The 14917-nt window shown below is 41.1% G+C and overlaps 1 protein-coding gene across 14 annotated transcripts in view; it reads right to left on the reverse strand.

Moving 5' to 3' along the window:
- Positions 1-11720: 11720 nt before the first annotated feature.
- LOC126934450 (immunoglobulin kappa light chain) overlaps positions 11721-14917 on the reverse strand; it is a 246297-nt gene continuing 243100 nt past the window's right edge. For all 14 annotated transcript variants that reach the window (XM_050755251.1, XM_050755253.1, XM_050755257.1 and 11 more), the window contains one exon: positions 11721-12246. In XM_050755251.1, coding sequence (XP_050611208.1) covers positions 11924-12246 — 323 coding nt within the window. In that variant the 3' untranslated portion in view covers positions 11721-11923. The remainder of the gene's footprint in view (positions 12247-14917) is intronic.

The raw sequence follows: 14917 nt of genomic DNA on the forward strand, positions 1-14917 counted from the left end.
GGGTACCAAGAGGTACCTTTCATTAATGAGTTATTTTTCCAAATTAGACCAACACTCCTCCTAGTTGTCTTAGGCTTGGTGACTCTCCATTTTTGCAGATGTTCAGAATTCTTCCCCTGAGATGTCTGCAATTAGCTCAAATAGTAAAAACATAACAGATAGAAAGAACACTGACCTTGAATCTCAAATCTGTCTCTACCAGGTCATGTCATTCAGTCTCTGCTTGGGTCTTCTCATGTGTTAAATGAGAGATTTGATTTCCAAGCTCCTTTTCACTCTGCGAGTCACTAATGCTTTGCCTCTGAAAATGGCAACCACGAAGAGTAATTATTGAGAAACTAGCGCTGTGTTTTGGAGTTAGGGCTCTTGATCGGTCTGCCTGAGTTTGAATCCTGATTTGGGAATTTCTGATGATGTGATCTTGGACATGGTATTAACTCTCTCTAAGTCTTAGTTTTTTTTTGTCTACAAAAGAGGGTAAAACAAGCTCCCCAGAGGTTGCTGGAAGATTCAGTGACATGATGCTTGTCAGTGTTGAGACGTTGTATCCATTACAACTATCACAGAATGAAAACCTGTTACAAGTTGGCATGGGCCGAGATGCCAGCAATTTCATACATCTCTTTTGTGCCTATTTTGTTTTTTCATTTTGATCATCAATATTTTAATGCTGTGTCATAAATTGGGGGCTCTTTCTTGTTTGTTCTTGGACCCATGGTGAAATAAAACCTTATATATTTTTTAGAAGGATTCATAGAGATGAAAGGCCCTTACTGAACATTCAGTCTGACCTTATTAGTTTTAAAGGAGCTGATGAGACCTAACTGTTCTTATTACAAACCAATATTATTGGAAACCAACACAGAAGCTACCATGTGCAAAACTGTGGGGAATGCTTGGAAGTCTGGGTTTGACAACGTGAGTTTAAATAGTGATTCTTTGTCTTACTAGCTCTGCAATCCCAAACACGTTATGCAATCTTTCTTAGTCTGTTTCTTCATCTATGAGACAGGGCAAATGAGAAACATTTCAGTGTATGGTATGACAGCAAAGGGGGTCATACAAGTGACAGTGCTAGCAAATGTCAGCCTCCTTCTCTTCTCTACCTCCTAACTGCTTTGACCCTCTCCTCTGTCATCCCTTTTCTGGCTACATGCAGAGAATCTTGCTAACTTTAGGGATACAAAAGGTTCCAGAGTTGGGAGACAGACCCTTCTCATACAGAGATCAATAACCACATGGTATGGGTAGTAAGGGCTGTTCAGACCCTGAGAAGAGTTTGGCAGGTCAATAGAGATGTGGAAAGGATGAGAGGAACTGGGGAGAGAGACAGAGAAGAGGGAAGGAAGAGGAAGGGAGAAAGGATGACATTTTGTATCTGAGAACAGGAAAGGAGCAAGTGGAATGGAAAGAGGAGAGGGAAGGCAGCAGGTGAGGGCATGTCTGTTGGGGTGTTTATGGAGGGTCTTTTCAGGGAAAGGGTCTACAAATGGAGCCAACAAGAAAGGACTGGCAGGTGATCGGGATGTCCTCCTGTGAGAGTCACTCTTCTCCCCATCCTCTCTTCTCTTAGCACCCTCGCTATAGCTTTTCCTTGCTCATTTCCATTTTCAAGATCTTCCCAAGCTTCTACACCTGCAAAATCTAAGTAACATACATTTATTGGAGAAATCACAAACAGTTCCCAGCACCCCTGTGGACCTCTCTGCATCTGTGCCCTGGATACCTCTTTCTCCTTTGTTTCTGTGGCTGAAGTATCTGTGTTCCTAGCTGAGGATGACACCTCCATCTGTCTTCATCCACCCTTCTTACCTCCTCAGGAACATTGCTCCAGCAATTTTCTCTTCTCTCCCCTTCAGCACCAGCTTTTCCCTTTCTACCAAATCATTCTTATTAGCACTTAAAAGTGCTGTCATTTCTCTCCGTTTAAAATAAACCCTCACCTGCATATCATGTAGAACCATCTATAAACAAAATATTAAAACATAAGAAAATAAACAAAAGTAAAATATACCCTTTGTAGAGCCCCCTTGTCCTTCCAGTGACCACCTCATTTCTTTCCTTCCCTCTTCTAATTCTCTCCTTGAAAGCATTGTCCATGCATGCTCTCTCCAATTTCTTTGCTCTTATTCTCTTTTTAACCCATTTGGATCAGACTTTTGTCCCTGGTGTTCTATAAAAACTGCACTTGTCTAGTTCACCGGTGATTCCCAATATGACTAAATCCAGTGGCCCATTTCCATTCCTAATCTTGGTTGACCTGTTATCAGCAATTGACACAGTTGATCCACTTTTTCCTGTTTGTAATGTTTTTCCTCTTGGGTCCTAAGATAACACCAGTCTCCTGGTTTTTTTTTTTGTTTTTTTTTGTTTTTGTTTTTTGTTTTTTGTTTTTTTTTCCATCTCCTTCTCTAGCCAGTCTATTTCAATCTTCTTTTCTGGTTCCTCCTCATCTTGCCAGCTTCTTTACATTGGAGTGCCTCCTAGCTCAGTGCTTGGATTTCTCTTTCCATATGTCATTGCTACGTACTTCCTCCCAGTCTGATGGCTTTTTACACCATATGTGTGGTGATGACATCACGTTTGTGTCTCCAGCACTGACCTCTTGCTTCTGAATTCTTGACTCTTATAGCCAGTTGTCCATCTGACATCTCCACTTGCTTGTCTAATAGACATCTCAGACTCGACGTGCCCAAAACAGAGCTCCTAAAGCTTCAGGAATCGAGACTGTGTCTATTGGCATAAGGATAATCAAATTGATCAGGGGAATTAAATAGAATAGAAATAGACCAAACTTACATTGCCAGTTGATTTCCAACAAAGACACCAAAGCAATCTAATGTGAAAGAAAAGTCTTTTTACATGAATAGTGCTGGAGTTTTCAGCAGCTCATGAAATAGGTATATATTTTATGAAAAAAAGTAAAAATAAAAGTAAAAAATAATGCTGGAACAGCTGCACATCCACATGGAAAAAATGAACCTTGACCCTTACCTTATACACAAAAATGAATTCCAGGCGAATTCAAGTTGAGCTTCCAAACTTATCCCTATGTTCTATAGACTTCTTCATTTCAGTTAAGGCAAATCTATCCTTCCAATTCATTAGGCTGAAAACCCTGGATTCCCACTTCAATTTTCTTTCTTCCCCACATCCACACTGGCAGTGCTTCCTGACAGGGCAACTTTCAAAGTAGCTTCCTCACCCGCTTGGATTATGTAACTGGTTCCCAACTGGGGTTTCCACACTTCTTCCTATCCCACCCCTGATGGGTTATTCTCATCAGATTACCTAGAGAAATCCTGTTCATATATGTCAAATGATATTTTTTTTTTTTGGCATTAAGCCGGCCCATGAAGAAATAAGATATAAGAAATGAGTTCCCTTATAAGGGGAATAAGGGGCTCTACAGAGGGTATTATTTTTATTTTTGAGACAGGGTCTCACTCCATCTCCCAGGCTGTAGTACGGCGGCACGATCACGGCTCCCGGCAGCGTCCACCTCCCTGGGCTCCCTATCTCAGCCTCCCAAGTAGCTGGGACTACAGGCACATGCCACCACACCTGGCTAATTGTTTGTATAATATTTTTTGTAGAGAAAGGGTTTCCCCATGTTGCCTAGGCTGGTTTCAAACTCCACCCACCTCATCCTCCCTAAGTGCTGGGATTACAGGTGTGAGCCACCGTCCCTGGCCTCAATATTATTATTTTGCTCAAAGCCTACCAGCCTCAGCTCACTTACAGTAAAAGAAATGCTTCCTGTGACCCACAAAACACGACATGACCTGCCCTCCTTATAACCCTGTATCGTGAGCACTCCAGGCACATGCCCACCTCGGGACTTTTCATTTGCAGTTCCTGCTGTGTTCTTACCTATTTATCCACATGGTTTACTTCCCACTTCATTTAAATCTTCACCTGAATGCTACCTTCTTAGTGACACCTTTCCTGATGACCCTGTTGAAACTTATAACACTCCTCCAACAATTCCTGCCCTTGCTTTAATGCTGTCTTTACCCCATCATTACCTAAAATAATAAATTTTAAAATTTATCAATCTTTATCATTTATCTCCCCAGCTAGACTATAAGCTTCACAAAGGCAGGGAGTTTTACCTGTGTGATAGCCTCAGCATTAAAGACAGTACTTGGCACATTTCAGGCATTCAATACATACTTACTGAGTGAAAGAAGAAAGTGTGGCCTGGCGCGGTGGCTCACGCCTGTAATCCCAGCACTTTGGGAAGCCGAGGTGGGCAAATCATCTGAGGTCAGGAGTTTGAGACCAGCCCAACCAACATGGTGAAACCCTGTCTCTACTAAAAATACAAAATTAACCGGGCGTAGTGGCACATGCCTGTAATCCCAGCTACTCAGGAGGCTGAGGTGGGAGAATCACATGAACCCGGGAGGCAGAGGTTGCAGTGAGCTGAGATTGCACCATTGCACTCCAATGTGAGCAACAAGAGCAAAACTCTGTCTTGAAGAAAAAAAAAAAGAGTAAATTGTGATTGAGGTCTACAGATGACTGGTCAGTGTTTCCCATGTCCCCAAACTGTTTTCCTGCCTGAAGCTGTTGTTTCATGGGGCAAGTTCAACTTCCTTATCCATTGCTTGACTGTCCAATTAGATTGGCAGAGCACTAATGGCAAGGACTGTGGATCTTATCTTGTACTGCTCTATATCCTCCACTACTGCTGCCATTGTGAGGGGGAACATGGGAGTGGCTTCCCTCCATCCAGTTCCCTACATCATATGTCATATCATACAAATAGATTAGTATTTATAAATGTTTTAGGTCTACCTCCTTCTCACGCTGTACAAAATATGTCATATCAATACTTGAGTTTTAGTATATTCATATTCTTGGGCAATTATGTAATTATGGCTTATGTTGTTATAACTACTATGCCCATATTTATAAGAAAAAAATATTGAGAGCATTTCCAGGAGAATAAGTGACTGGAAGAAGAGAGAGTGGTGAAAAGGAATTAATAGTGAGCTAACTGTCAGGATATACAAGCCCAGCCTTCTAGGAGCCAGATAATCTGAAGCAAGAATTTCTCTGTCAGTTTTCTTATCTGTACAATGGTAAGAGTGGGGGTGTTGAAGTAGAAAAATCCTTTGATTAACATTTATTCTAATCCTTGCCGAGGTGCTGGGTGTGAGTCCAGGGAACTCTTATTTCTTATATCTTATTTCTTCATGGGCCAGCTTAATGCCAAGATCCAAAACTCTCTTGTGCTTGGGACCATTTTCAAGGATACGTTTAGTAGTTTAGAATAATCTAGATAACACTGCCTGATAGAAATACACGGGAAATATAGAAAATTATAATGTGATCCACATATATAATTTAAAAATTTTTACTAGCCATGTTATAAAAGCAAAAAGAAATCTGTGAAATCAATTTTAATAATAAATTTGGTTGCTTCCAATATATACTGGGTAATCTCAACATGTAATCAATATGAAATATTAAAATTTACCTGTATTTTTTGTACAAAATATTAAAAATTGGATGTGTTTTTACATATATAGCCCATCTCAGTATGGACTGGTCTTATCTCCAGAGCTCAATAGCTCTGCGAGGCTAGTGGCAGGATATTGGATATCAAGTCTAGAATGTATGTGAGTTAATTCAAGGTTCAAGCACACTGAGGCTGAAAGAGTTATGACTGAAGAACAAGTTCAAGGAGGAAATCAAACAATAGCCAAATTTCACTGAGCTACTCCTTCCATTACTAATGATAACAAATATTTATAGATCCCTTAGTATATACTAGACCTGATGCTTAGAACTTTATGTGAATTGTTTCATTTAATCCTCACAACAATCTTACAAGTAAGACCCCCACTCCCTTTCAGATGAGAAAACTGAAGCACCAAAGTGCAGTAACTTGCTATTATGACTTGTGAGCATATTTTCCCAGGCAATTATATGCACAGGATGATGTAGGGAAAGCAGCCCAATAACTTATTCACTATGTTTCTCCATGCTCATGGTAATGGCTGACTTGATCCCTGGTGGCCACCCACCTGTGCTCCATGAGTGAGGGAAGGGCTGCAGAGCCCCTGGCCTGCGTTCTAGTGACTTAGACTTGGGTTCTCCAGTGGCTGCTCTGGTTGACAATTTAATTTAGTAAAATGATAGATCCCACCCTGATAGCTGTTATAAAAAATCCTCCTTCCCCTTCCCCAGCACAGGTACCCAGCCCAAGGGGCACTTTCTGTGGGAAGAAGAAAAGAACTGGCATGCACTTGAGCTCACTGGGGGTGCAGGTTTCAGGAAAGAACAAAGAGAGCTATTAGGTTGAAGGGAAGCAGTTGAAGAGTTAAGTCTTGGAATTGTTAATACCTGGAACAAGGTCCAGTGTGAAAAGACAAAGAAACACACAAACATCGATCTGGCTTCCTCTTTTCTCTTTCTGTTTCATTTCTCATCCTCCATCAGTCAGCCTTTGCTTCCTCTTTCTCCTCCTTCACCTCCTCCTCCCCGTCCTTCCCAATTTCTTTGTCTTCCATTTATTGTTCTTCTAAAATTCATTTACTCATCCTCTCGTCTCCATTTCTCTTTTCTCCAAAATAATATGTTCAACTTATTGACTTGCTCAGGGACTTGTGGGTGAAGGTATTAACACCAACTCTAGGAAACATGGCGAATTCTAAAAACTTGTTCTCATAGGAAAAAGAATTAAAAATAGAAAGATATAGTCCGGTTTTGAAGCCACAGAGGACCCCACTCTGATGTATAGACATGAGAGCCAGAAAAAGACTTTGAAACGATCAGCGAAGCTCCTTGTCTCACAGACAGGGTGAGGGAGGGACAAGGGGAATTGTGTGCCCAAGTTTACCTGGGATGGTGTAGGTGACTGATAAGAGTGTCAGTGGAGGTGGTGGTTAGCATTTGGAGTGCCTCAATCTTGTGACACTAAACATTTATTGTTATACTAACCCCACTGCCAACTATCAGTAAGTTTTCATTTTTCTTACTGTGTCTTAGTCTCTGTGGCACCATACACTGTTTTCCCCCATGTCCAGGCATCATTCCACAGTTGATGTGAGGCTCTGTGCCATGGGTGTGGGCCTGCCTCTTCTCTCTCAGAATGACCACTGTTTCATGCTTGGTGAGCCACATGGTGTGCCAAGCTGCCATCTCTGACCTGGAGTAAGGATACCCATCCTACCACAGATGGGGCATATCATGGGATGGCCTTCCTGGTTTTCCTCTGCAGACATATTTTTCTCACATTTTTTTCCTCTCCTCCATTCTCTTTTTCCCTCCCTCTTTGATTTCTTCTCTTTTCCTTTTCTTTCTCTTGCCTCGCTTCTGCCTTAGATCTACCATGGGACCCAGGGAGCTTTGGAGCCAAAGAGTAGCCTACCCTGAAGATCAATGAAAGCACATGTGTTCACTCAATAGCTGGCACTCACCGAGCTTTTCATACAATCCACAGTGTGCTGACCTTTTTACTCGTGCTATCTCTTTTAATCTTCACAATTCTTTACCTATCAGGCATTACCATCATGATCTGCACCTTACAGGTGAGAAAGAGAGGCCCAGGCAGATTAAGAAACTCGCTCAGGACCTTGACCCAGCCATCCCATCACTGGGCATATACCCATGCACACATATGTTTATTGTGGCACTACTCACAATAGCAAAGACTTGGAACCAACCCAAATGTCCATCAATAATAGACCGGATTAAGAAAATGTGGCACATATACACCATGGAATACTATGCAGCCACAAAAAAGAATGAGCTCATGTCCTTTGCAGGGACATGGATGAAGCTGGAATCCATCATTCTGAGCAAACTATCGCAAGGATAGAAAACCAAATACATGTTCTCACTCATAGGTGGGAATTGAACAATGAGAACACTTGGACACAAGGTGGGGACTTGTCGTGGGGTTGGGGGAAAGGGGAGGGATGGCATTTGGAGATATACCTAATGTAAATGACGAGTTAATGGGTGCAGCACACCAACATGGCACATATATACATATGTAACAAACTTGCATTTTGTGCACATGTACCATATAACTTAAAGTGTAATAACAATAATAAAAAGAGAAATTTGTCAGGGCCACACAGCCTGTACCTGTCAGAGTAAGGGCATTCTCAGTCCAAAGTTCATTTTTAGAGCCAAAAGCATACCACATCTCAGGAAAAGCAGGCTAGACCTCTTGTCTGTTTGGCTTTTAACTCATGCTGACCTGAACTTTTTGGATTTGAGTAACTCTCAGATCTGTGGAGCCTGATTTCTGTGAGTGGATTTGGCCAGCCACCTGGGGAGGTGAACCCTTGCTGGGGTCTGGCTCATTAGTGTAGAAGGGAGTTCCCTGGGAGGTGTGCTCCCTTCTCGGCCATCCCCATTGTAGTAGTTTCTTGGTTCTGCCCTAACAAAGTACCACGAACTAAGAGCCATAAAACAACAGAAGTTTGTTCTCTCATAGGTCCGGAGACAGAAATCTCTCTGCACAGGCAGAGTTAGTGTCTTCTGGAGGCTGTCAGGGAGAAACCATTCCACACCTCCCCCGCTTCCGGTGGCTCCCAGCAATCCTTGGTGCTCTTTGGCTCTCAGCTGCATCCCTCTGGTCTCTGCCGGAGGCGTTCTTGGTCACGTGGTATTCTTCCTGTGTGTCCCTGCATCTCCAATCTCCTTGTCCTTTTAAGGACACCAGTCATTGGATTTAGGGCCCACTCGGATCCAGCATAAAAAAAAAGTTTTTAAAAAATTATTTGGAAATAGTTATAGATTCACAGAAAGTAGCAGACAGGATATAAAGCACGGAGGTCTGATGTTCCCTGAACCCATTTTCTCCTGATGGTTACTTCTTACATAATTACAGTACAATATCAAAACCAAGAATTTGACATTGATAAAGTAAGTGTGTACAGCTCTATGTCATTTTATTACATGTCTAGTTGTCTGTAATTACCACTGCAATCAAGACAGAGAATTATCCCATGATCACGAAGATCTCCTTTTATAGTCTAGTCTATTCTTTTTTCTCCACCCTAACCCCTGGCAACCAGAATCTGTCCTCTATCCCTATAAAGTTGTCACTCTGTAATGTAACAATGTAACATTACATTATAGGGTGTAATGTAACATTACATTATAGGGTGTAATTACATTATAGGGTATAATGTAACACCCTATAATGTAACAATGTTACGTAAAAGGAATCAAATCTCAAATGACCCTTTGAGATTGTCTTTTTTCACTCAATAGAAAGTCTTTCAGAATCACTCCAGTTGTTCTCTATATCAATACTCCGTTCCTTTTTATTGCCTCATAGTATTCTATGGTATGGATATATTACAATTTGTTAGACCAGTTGCCTATTGGGGGATGGATTGGCTCTTTCTAGCTTTGACTAGAACAAATAAAGCTGCTGTGAACAATTCTGTATGGGTTTCTGTGTGGACATCAGTTTTTATTTCCTGGGGGCAAATTCCCAAGAAGCACAATTCAATTCCTGGATCATACGGTAGGTGTCTTTTGTTTAGTTTTTCAAGAAACTGACAACTATTTTCTAGAGTAGCTATACCCTTTCATATTCCCACCAGCAATATATGAATGATCCATTTTCACCACATCCTCACAGACATTTCAGTATGACCTGATTTTGACTTGATTACCTCTGCAAAGACCCTATTTCCAAATAAAGTCACGTTTATGGGCACCAAGAGCTAGGTGTTGAGTATACCTTTTTGAAGGACGCAATTCCACCTGCAGCACCTGTCTTCACTTGCTTAGGCTATGGGTGGGTCTCGCTTCAGAGTGTTGCCTTCTGAGAAGAAGGTTTGAATTCATAACTGGATTATGCCTGCCTTTGATTATTCAATTTGGCCCCCAGGGATGAGTGAGCAAGTTCACGTCATTGGAAGGGACATTACTGAGTCTTTCTCACCCCTACTCAAACCTCCAAAGTTTGAAAGATTTGATAATCATCAACATTCTCAAGAGGCAGAAGGGCAAGGTGCTTCCTTAAAGAGTTTTTCCATGACTGTCCTTCCCCACTGTCTCAGCACTGATGGGAAAGAAAAACAGAGCAGGACAAGGGGATTGTCAATCTGTTGAGGGAAGGGATGCTGTATTAGTTGTTCCTGAACCCCCTTCAGAGTGTAGGCAGAGAGAGGTGCTTAGAAAGGTGTGTTGGATAGATGAGTAGCTGAGAGGGACGGGGCCAGAGTGCCCCACAGAATGAGGAAGAGTCAAGGTTGGTATTACATGTGCCCCTCCCACTTCTCAAACATGTGAGCATTCATACATGGGTTTCCAGTGTCTGGGCAAGGTTACTTCTATCCTCTGTCCCCTTGCTGAAGGTCTGTTTCATTTAATTTCTATGTATGTGTGCTCCTGGCTAGACAAACAGGGCAGAGATGCCAGGAAAATAGCAGGCCTGCTGTTTTGTCCAGCACCTTGAGCCCTGGAAGGCAGGCTCATTCAGGGGTCAAGAGGGCAGGATTAGGCAGGTAGCTATTTGATCCCAGACCCCCGCACTTACCAGCTGTATGGTCTTGACTTATTACTTATTCCTCTCCACCTCTTCTATCTATTAACTGTGTATAAGATGTTCTTTATGTGCAATTATTTTGAAGCATAATGTATATACAGAACAGTGCACAGACCATAACCTCACAACCCCACACTGAGGAACAGAACATTACCAAGAGCCCAGAAGCCCCTTCTTGTCTTCTCCCAGGCACTACCTCACCCACCCCCAGCTGAGAGTAATTTCCATCCAAATTTATAATTTTATTTTTACCTGGTTTTGAACTTTATGTGGATCAAAACTTACAGAACATATCTTTTGATTGAGTTTCTCTTATGTAACATTATTTTTATGAGATTTGTCTGTGTGAGTAGGTATAGTTGTAGTTTGTTAATTCTCCTTATTGGGTATTCTAATGTATAAACATACCACAGTTTAATGACTCATTCTATTGTTGGACAATCGGGCTATTTCCAATTTTTGGCTTTGTAAATAAAGCTGCTTTGAACATTCTTGCATAGTTTTTGGTGGGTGGGGACACTCAGTCATCTGGAAGTGAGATTGTTGAGTTATAGAATATATTTATCTCTCAGCTTTATAGAACCTTTGCAAATTTTAATGAATGTTTTTAACCTCACAGTATAGTGTGGATTAAATTAGGTTGTGGAAAGTACTCAGTAAGGCCATTGGCAGACAGAAGTCACTCAGTACATGTTTAAAAATGGAAATAAGGCATGACATTCCATTAAGTCTAAGTACCATGATGAACTTAAACATTTCCCTATTGTTTGTTCATTTAGGTTGCTTTGATTGTGTTGTTATTTTATATCGTGTTGCAATGAATGATTCTCTTTATAGCGGGTTTCTTCTTTTGAAAAATTTGCTTTGGTAGATTCTCAGGGTAGGTTGAATTAGATCAAAGGATGTGTGACTGTAAGAACTGCCACCCTTAAAAAGGACTATGACGGGAAAACAAGGAAGCAAGTCTGTCCTACCACGGCCCAGGGGACTGTGAGGACAGGAGGCTTGTGGGTTTGAGGGAGGAGTGTCTTGCAGAGGATGATGGGGTAAAATAGAATGGAGGATGATTTTTATAAATGCTGATGTGCCTTAGGACAACTACATATTTAGTCCCTTATAAGAGAAATCAAGCAGTTGGTAAAACAACGGATAATAATTATTAAATGAGGAAGGAGAGAGAAACCACAGGTGCAAAGATTCACTTTATTTATTAATTCTCCTCCAATATTAGCATAATTAAAGCCAAGGAGGAGGAGGAGGATGAGGTGAAAGATGAGCTCGAGGACCGAAATAGGGGTAGCTCCCCTGTGGGAAAAGGGCCAGAGGCCAAAGGATGGGAGGGGGTGAGGCTGGGGCTAAGGAGCAAGTGGGGGGCCCGGGGTACTTCTCCCTCTAACACTCTCCTCTGTTGAAGCTCTTGGTGACGGGCGAGCTCAGGCCCTGATGGGTGACTTCGCAGGCATAGACTTTGTGACTCTGGTACTCTGTGCTGCTCAGCGTCAGGGTGCTGCTCAGGCTGTAGGTGTTGTCCTTGCTGTCCTGCTCTGTGACACTCTCCTGGGAGTTACCCGTTTTGAGGGCACCATCCACCTTCCACTTTACGCTGGCCTCTCTGGGATAGAAGTTATTCAGCAGGCACACAACAGAGACAGTTCCAGATGTCACCTGATCTTCAGATGGCGGGAAGATGAAGACAGATGGTGGAGCCACAGCCCCTGAGGAAAGAAGCAAACAGGATGGTGTTTAAGTAACAAAGTTCTGCACTTGGGTGTGTTACTTGCGGATAATCACAGGGCATGTTAGGGACAGACGGAAAACAGCATGCTTATCCTGGATAATTAAAGCAGGGAGGCCAAGAAGCGTACTTAAAAACTTGATGTTTGAGTTTCTTCCTAGCTTCCCCCTATTCCTTAATAAAGTTCTAAATTGTTTTGTTGGAGCTCTTTGCAGCCGTTCTGAGGCCTTTGCATGCTTTTCTGACCTTGCAGTAAACTCAATGCTTTAGGCAAAGAGAGGCCACGTCATCTGATCCCTCTCAGAGTTTAGAATTCAGAACAGGTCTGAAGAAGACCAGGCAGCGGCTGAGTCAAGAAAAGCCTCTGTCTGCTTTTATTTCCGCTGTGCCTCTTCCAGGACTATGCAGCAGGCTCCTGGGGGTTACTCTGGCTGGGCTGGGCTAAAACCTCCCTGCACAGTGGGCCCTGAGCCCTGCCTCTGTGCCTGGGTGGTGTCAGCCCCTCCACCTTCTGACTGTTCCAGCAACTCTCTATGCCCTCCCAAAGGCCTCGAGGCCTGTAACCATATGCGGCAATTTTCAGTCATACCAGGAGAGGTCAACTGTAATCTTGGCCACCTGCTTAAGAGGAAGTGGCTAGCTTCACTTCTGACCCTCAGCAACTGCCAGGTGGCCTCTTGGAAATCCCCCTCTGGGGATTTCCAGTCGTTGGGTGGGAGAGCAGTAGTTCAAACGAAAAACAAGAATCTTTTGCCAGGAGAAGTCAACAGATAACAGGAATAGGATTTTTTTTTTTTTTTTTTTTTAAGCTAAATTCGCTGTTAACCAAGTAGTTCAACATGAAAGACTGAACCTTTTATGTTTAATATTTTCTTCTCTTTTAACCTTCATGACTAATTTTTTTCAGATAATTGTATAAAATAACCATGGTAGCAAAATAATGTGATCACTGGAAAATAAGCAGGGGAAAACATGCTATGAAGATACTCCTATCTGGGTGAATTCTTAATAGCTTTACCTTTTTCATCTGACATTTAAACATTAAACAATCAATGTATTTGATATGACAATTATTTCAAGATATCTTATTAGCTTTTAATAGAGTTTAAAAAGTGTTTAAAAGAGTTTTCAAAAGGCTCTAAAATCATTTTGAAATAGTTTAAAACAGACAGTTTTGAATCGTTGTAAGTTAGTTTTAATAGAGCTTTAAAAAGGCCCTAAAATAGTCCTATCAAGTTGCTGCAGACCAAAATAATCCTCCTTAAATATCACTTTTGAAGTCAACTGGGGTAAACAACAGCAACACAACAACAAATCATTAAACTATTTTAGAGGTTATGAAATTAAAATACTCAGATTAAAATTTTCCTATCACAGAATTAAGGTACTGGAAAATATGTTTAAGGTTTTATTAATCACATTGCTATAGGTTTAGATATTTTGTACAACTGAAATATAATCACACACCGGCAGCTACATTTTTGAAAATTAGAAACATGGTCACGAATATATCTTATTTTTAAATCAGTTAATATTCCTTAATGGTATTTAATGCCAAATTCAAAGTGAATCGATCAAGTCCTCAGTGGCTAAGTTATGGGTGTGATTTTTATTCTGAAAGAATTACATATTTCTTTCTTTTTGATTGAGGTTTTGTTATTTAAATACATTTGATGAGAAGATATTGAAATAATTAAATAGCACTGAAAAAAAAAAAGCTTTAAATTCTTTACAATCCCCAGTGGAAATTTTCACTAATGAGATATCGTAATGAATGTGAATTTTATTTCTGAAATCTCTAATAAATCAGTCTTCTCCCTAGTTTTCCCAGCTCAGCGCCCGTTACGTTTCTGTTCTCTTTCCGTTAATGGCATTATTTGTATCACTGTGCATCAGGAAATCTGGCTACGGCAGCATTAATCGGGCAGACGCGGGGTGGCCATGGCCGCTAGCGGCAAGGCGGCTGCCCCAAGAGGGCGGCGGCAAGGCCACCAAAGCCGCTTAATCAAGACAGACCGCGGCTCTGTCTACAGCTCGCGGTGCCACGGACTTCTTGGCGGAATAAAAATATAGACAAGTCATAACAGAGGGCAATAAAAGAACATACTCTTTAAAAGATTTCCTATTTTTTCATAGACCCATGGTCATTAAAAATTGCAATTATTTACTTTTTTTCAATTTAAACATATTTCTTTGAGATTGAGCTTTTGGGAATAACCACCTTTCCACCATTGCAATAAGAGATAATTTCGTGTTTAGTCTAATGGACAAATTGGATTTTTAAAAAATGATCTCTATCTGTGAAGCCCTTATTCCTACAGAATGTGTCTTTTTGAGTTTGTTGCTTATTATAGACTCTAAAAACAACATTGTTGCGGATTTTCAAGTAAGCTGCCTCTTCTACATAGCAAATAGGTACACGTCACTTTTTCCTGATTTTTTTAGGGCATGCTATTGATTTTTATAGTTGTCTGAAAAGATAATTTATCAAACAAAAGGGAGAAAGACTAAAAAATATATTTTTCCACTTCTCTGTATCATGCATAATCAGCAACAGCCAATACAATATTTGGCAAGAGTGAACAAAAATAAATTTACTTTTGCTCCTTAGAAATACAAGGATTCCTTTTTAGTTACACCTTTTTTTTTTT

The sequence above is a fragment of the Macaca thibetana genome, chromosome 13, assembly GCF_024542745.1.
Source record: "Macaca thibetana thibetana isolate TM-01 chromosome 13, ASM2454274v1, whole genome shotgun sequence".
Classification (NCBI taxonomy): domain Eukaryota; kingdom Metazoa; phylum Chordata; class Mammalia; order Primates; family Cercopithecidae; genus Macaca; species Macaca thibetana.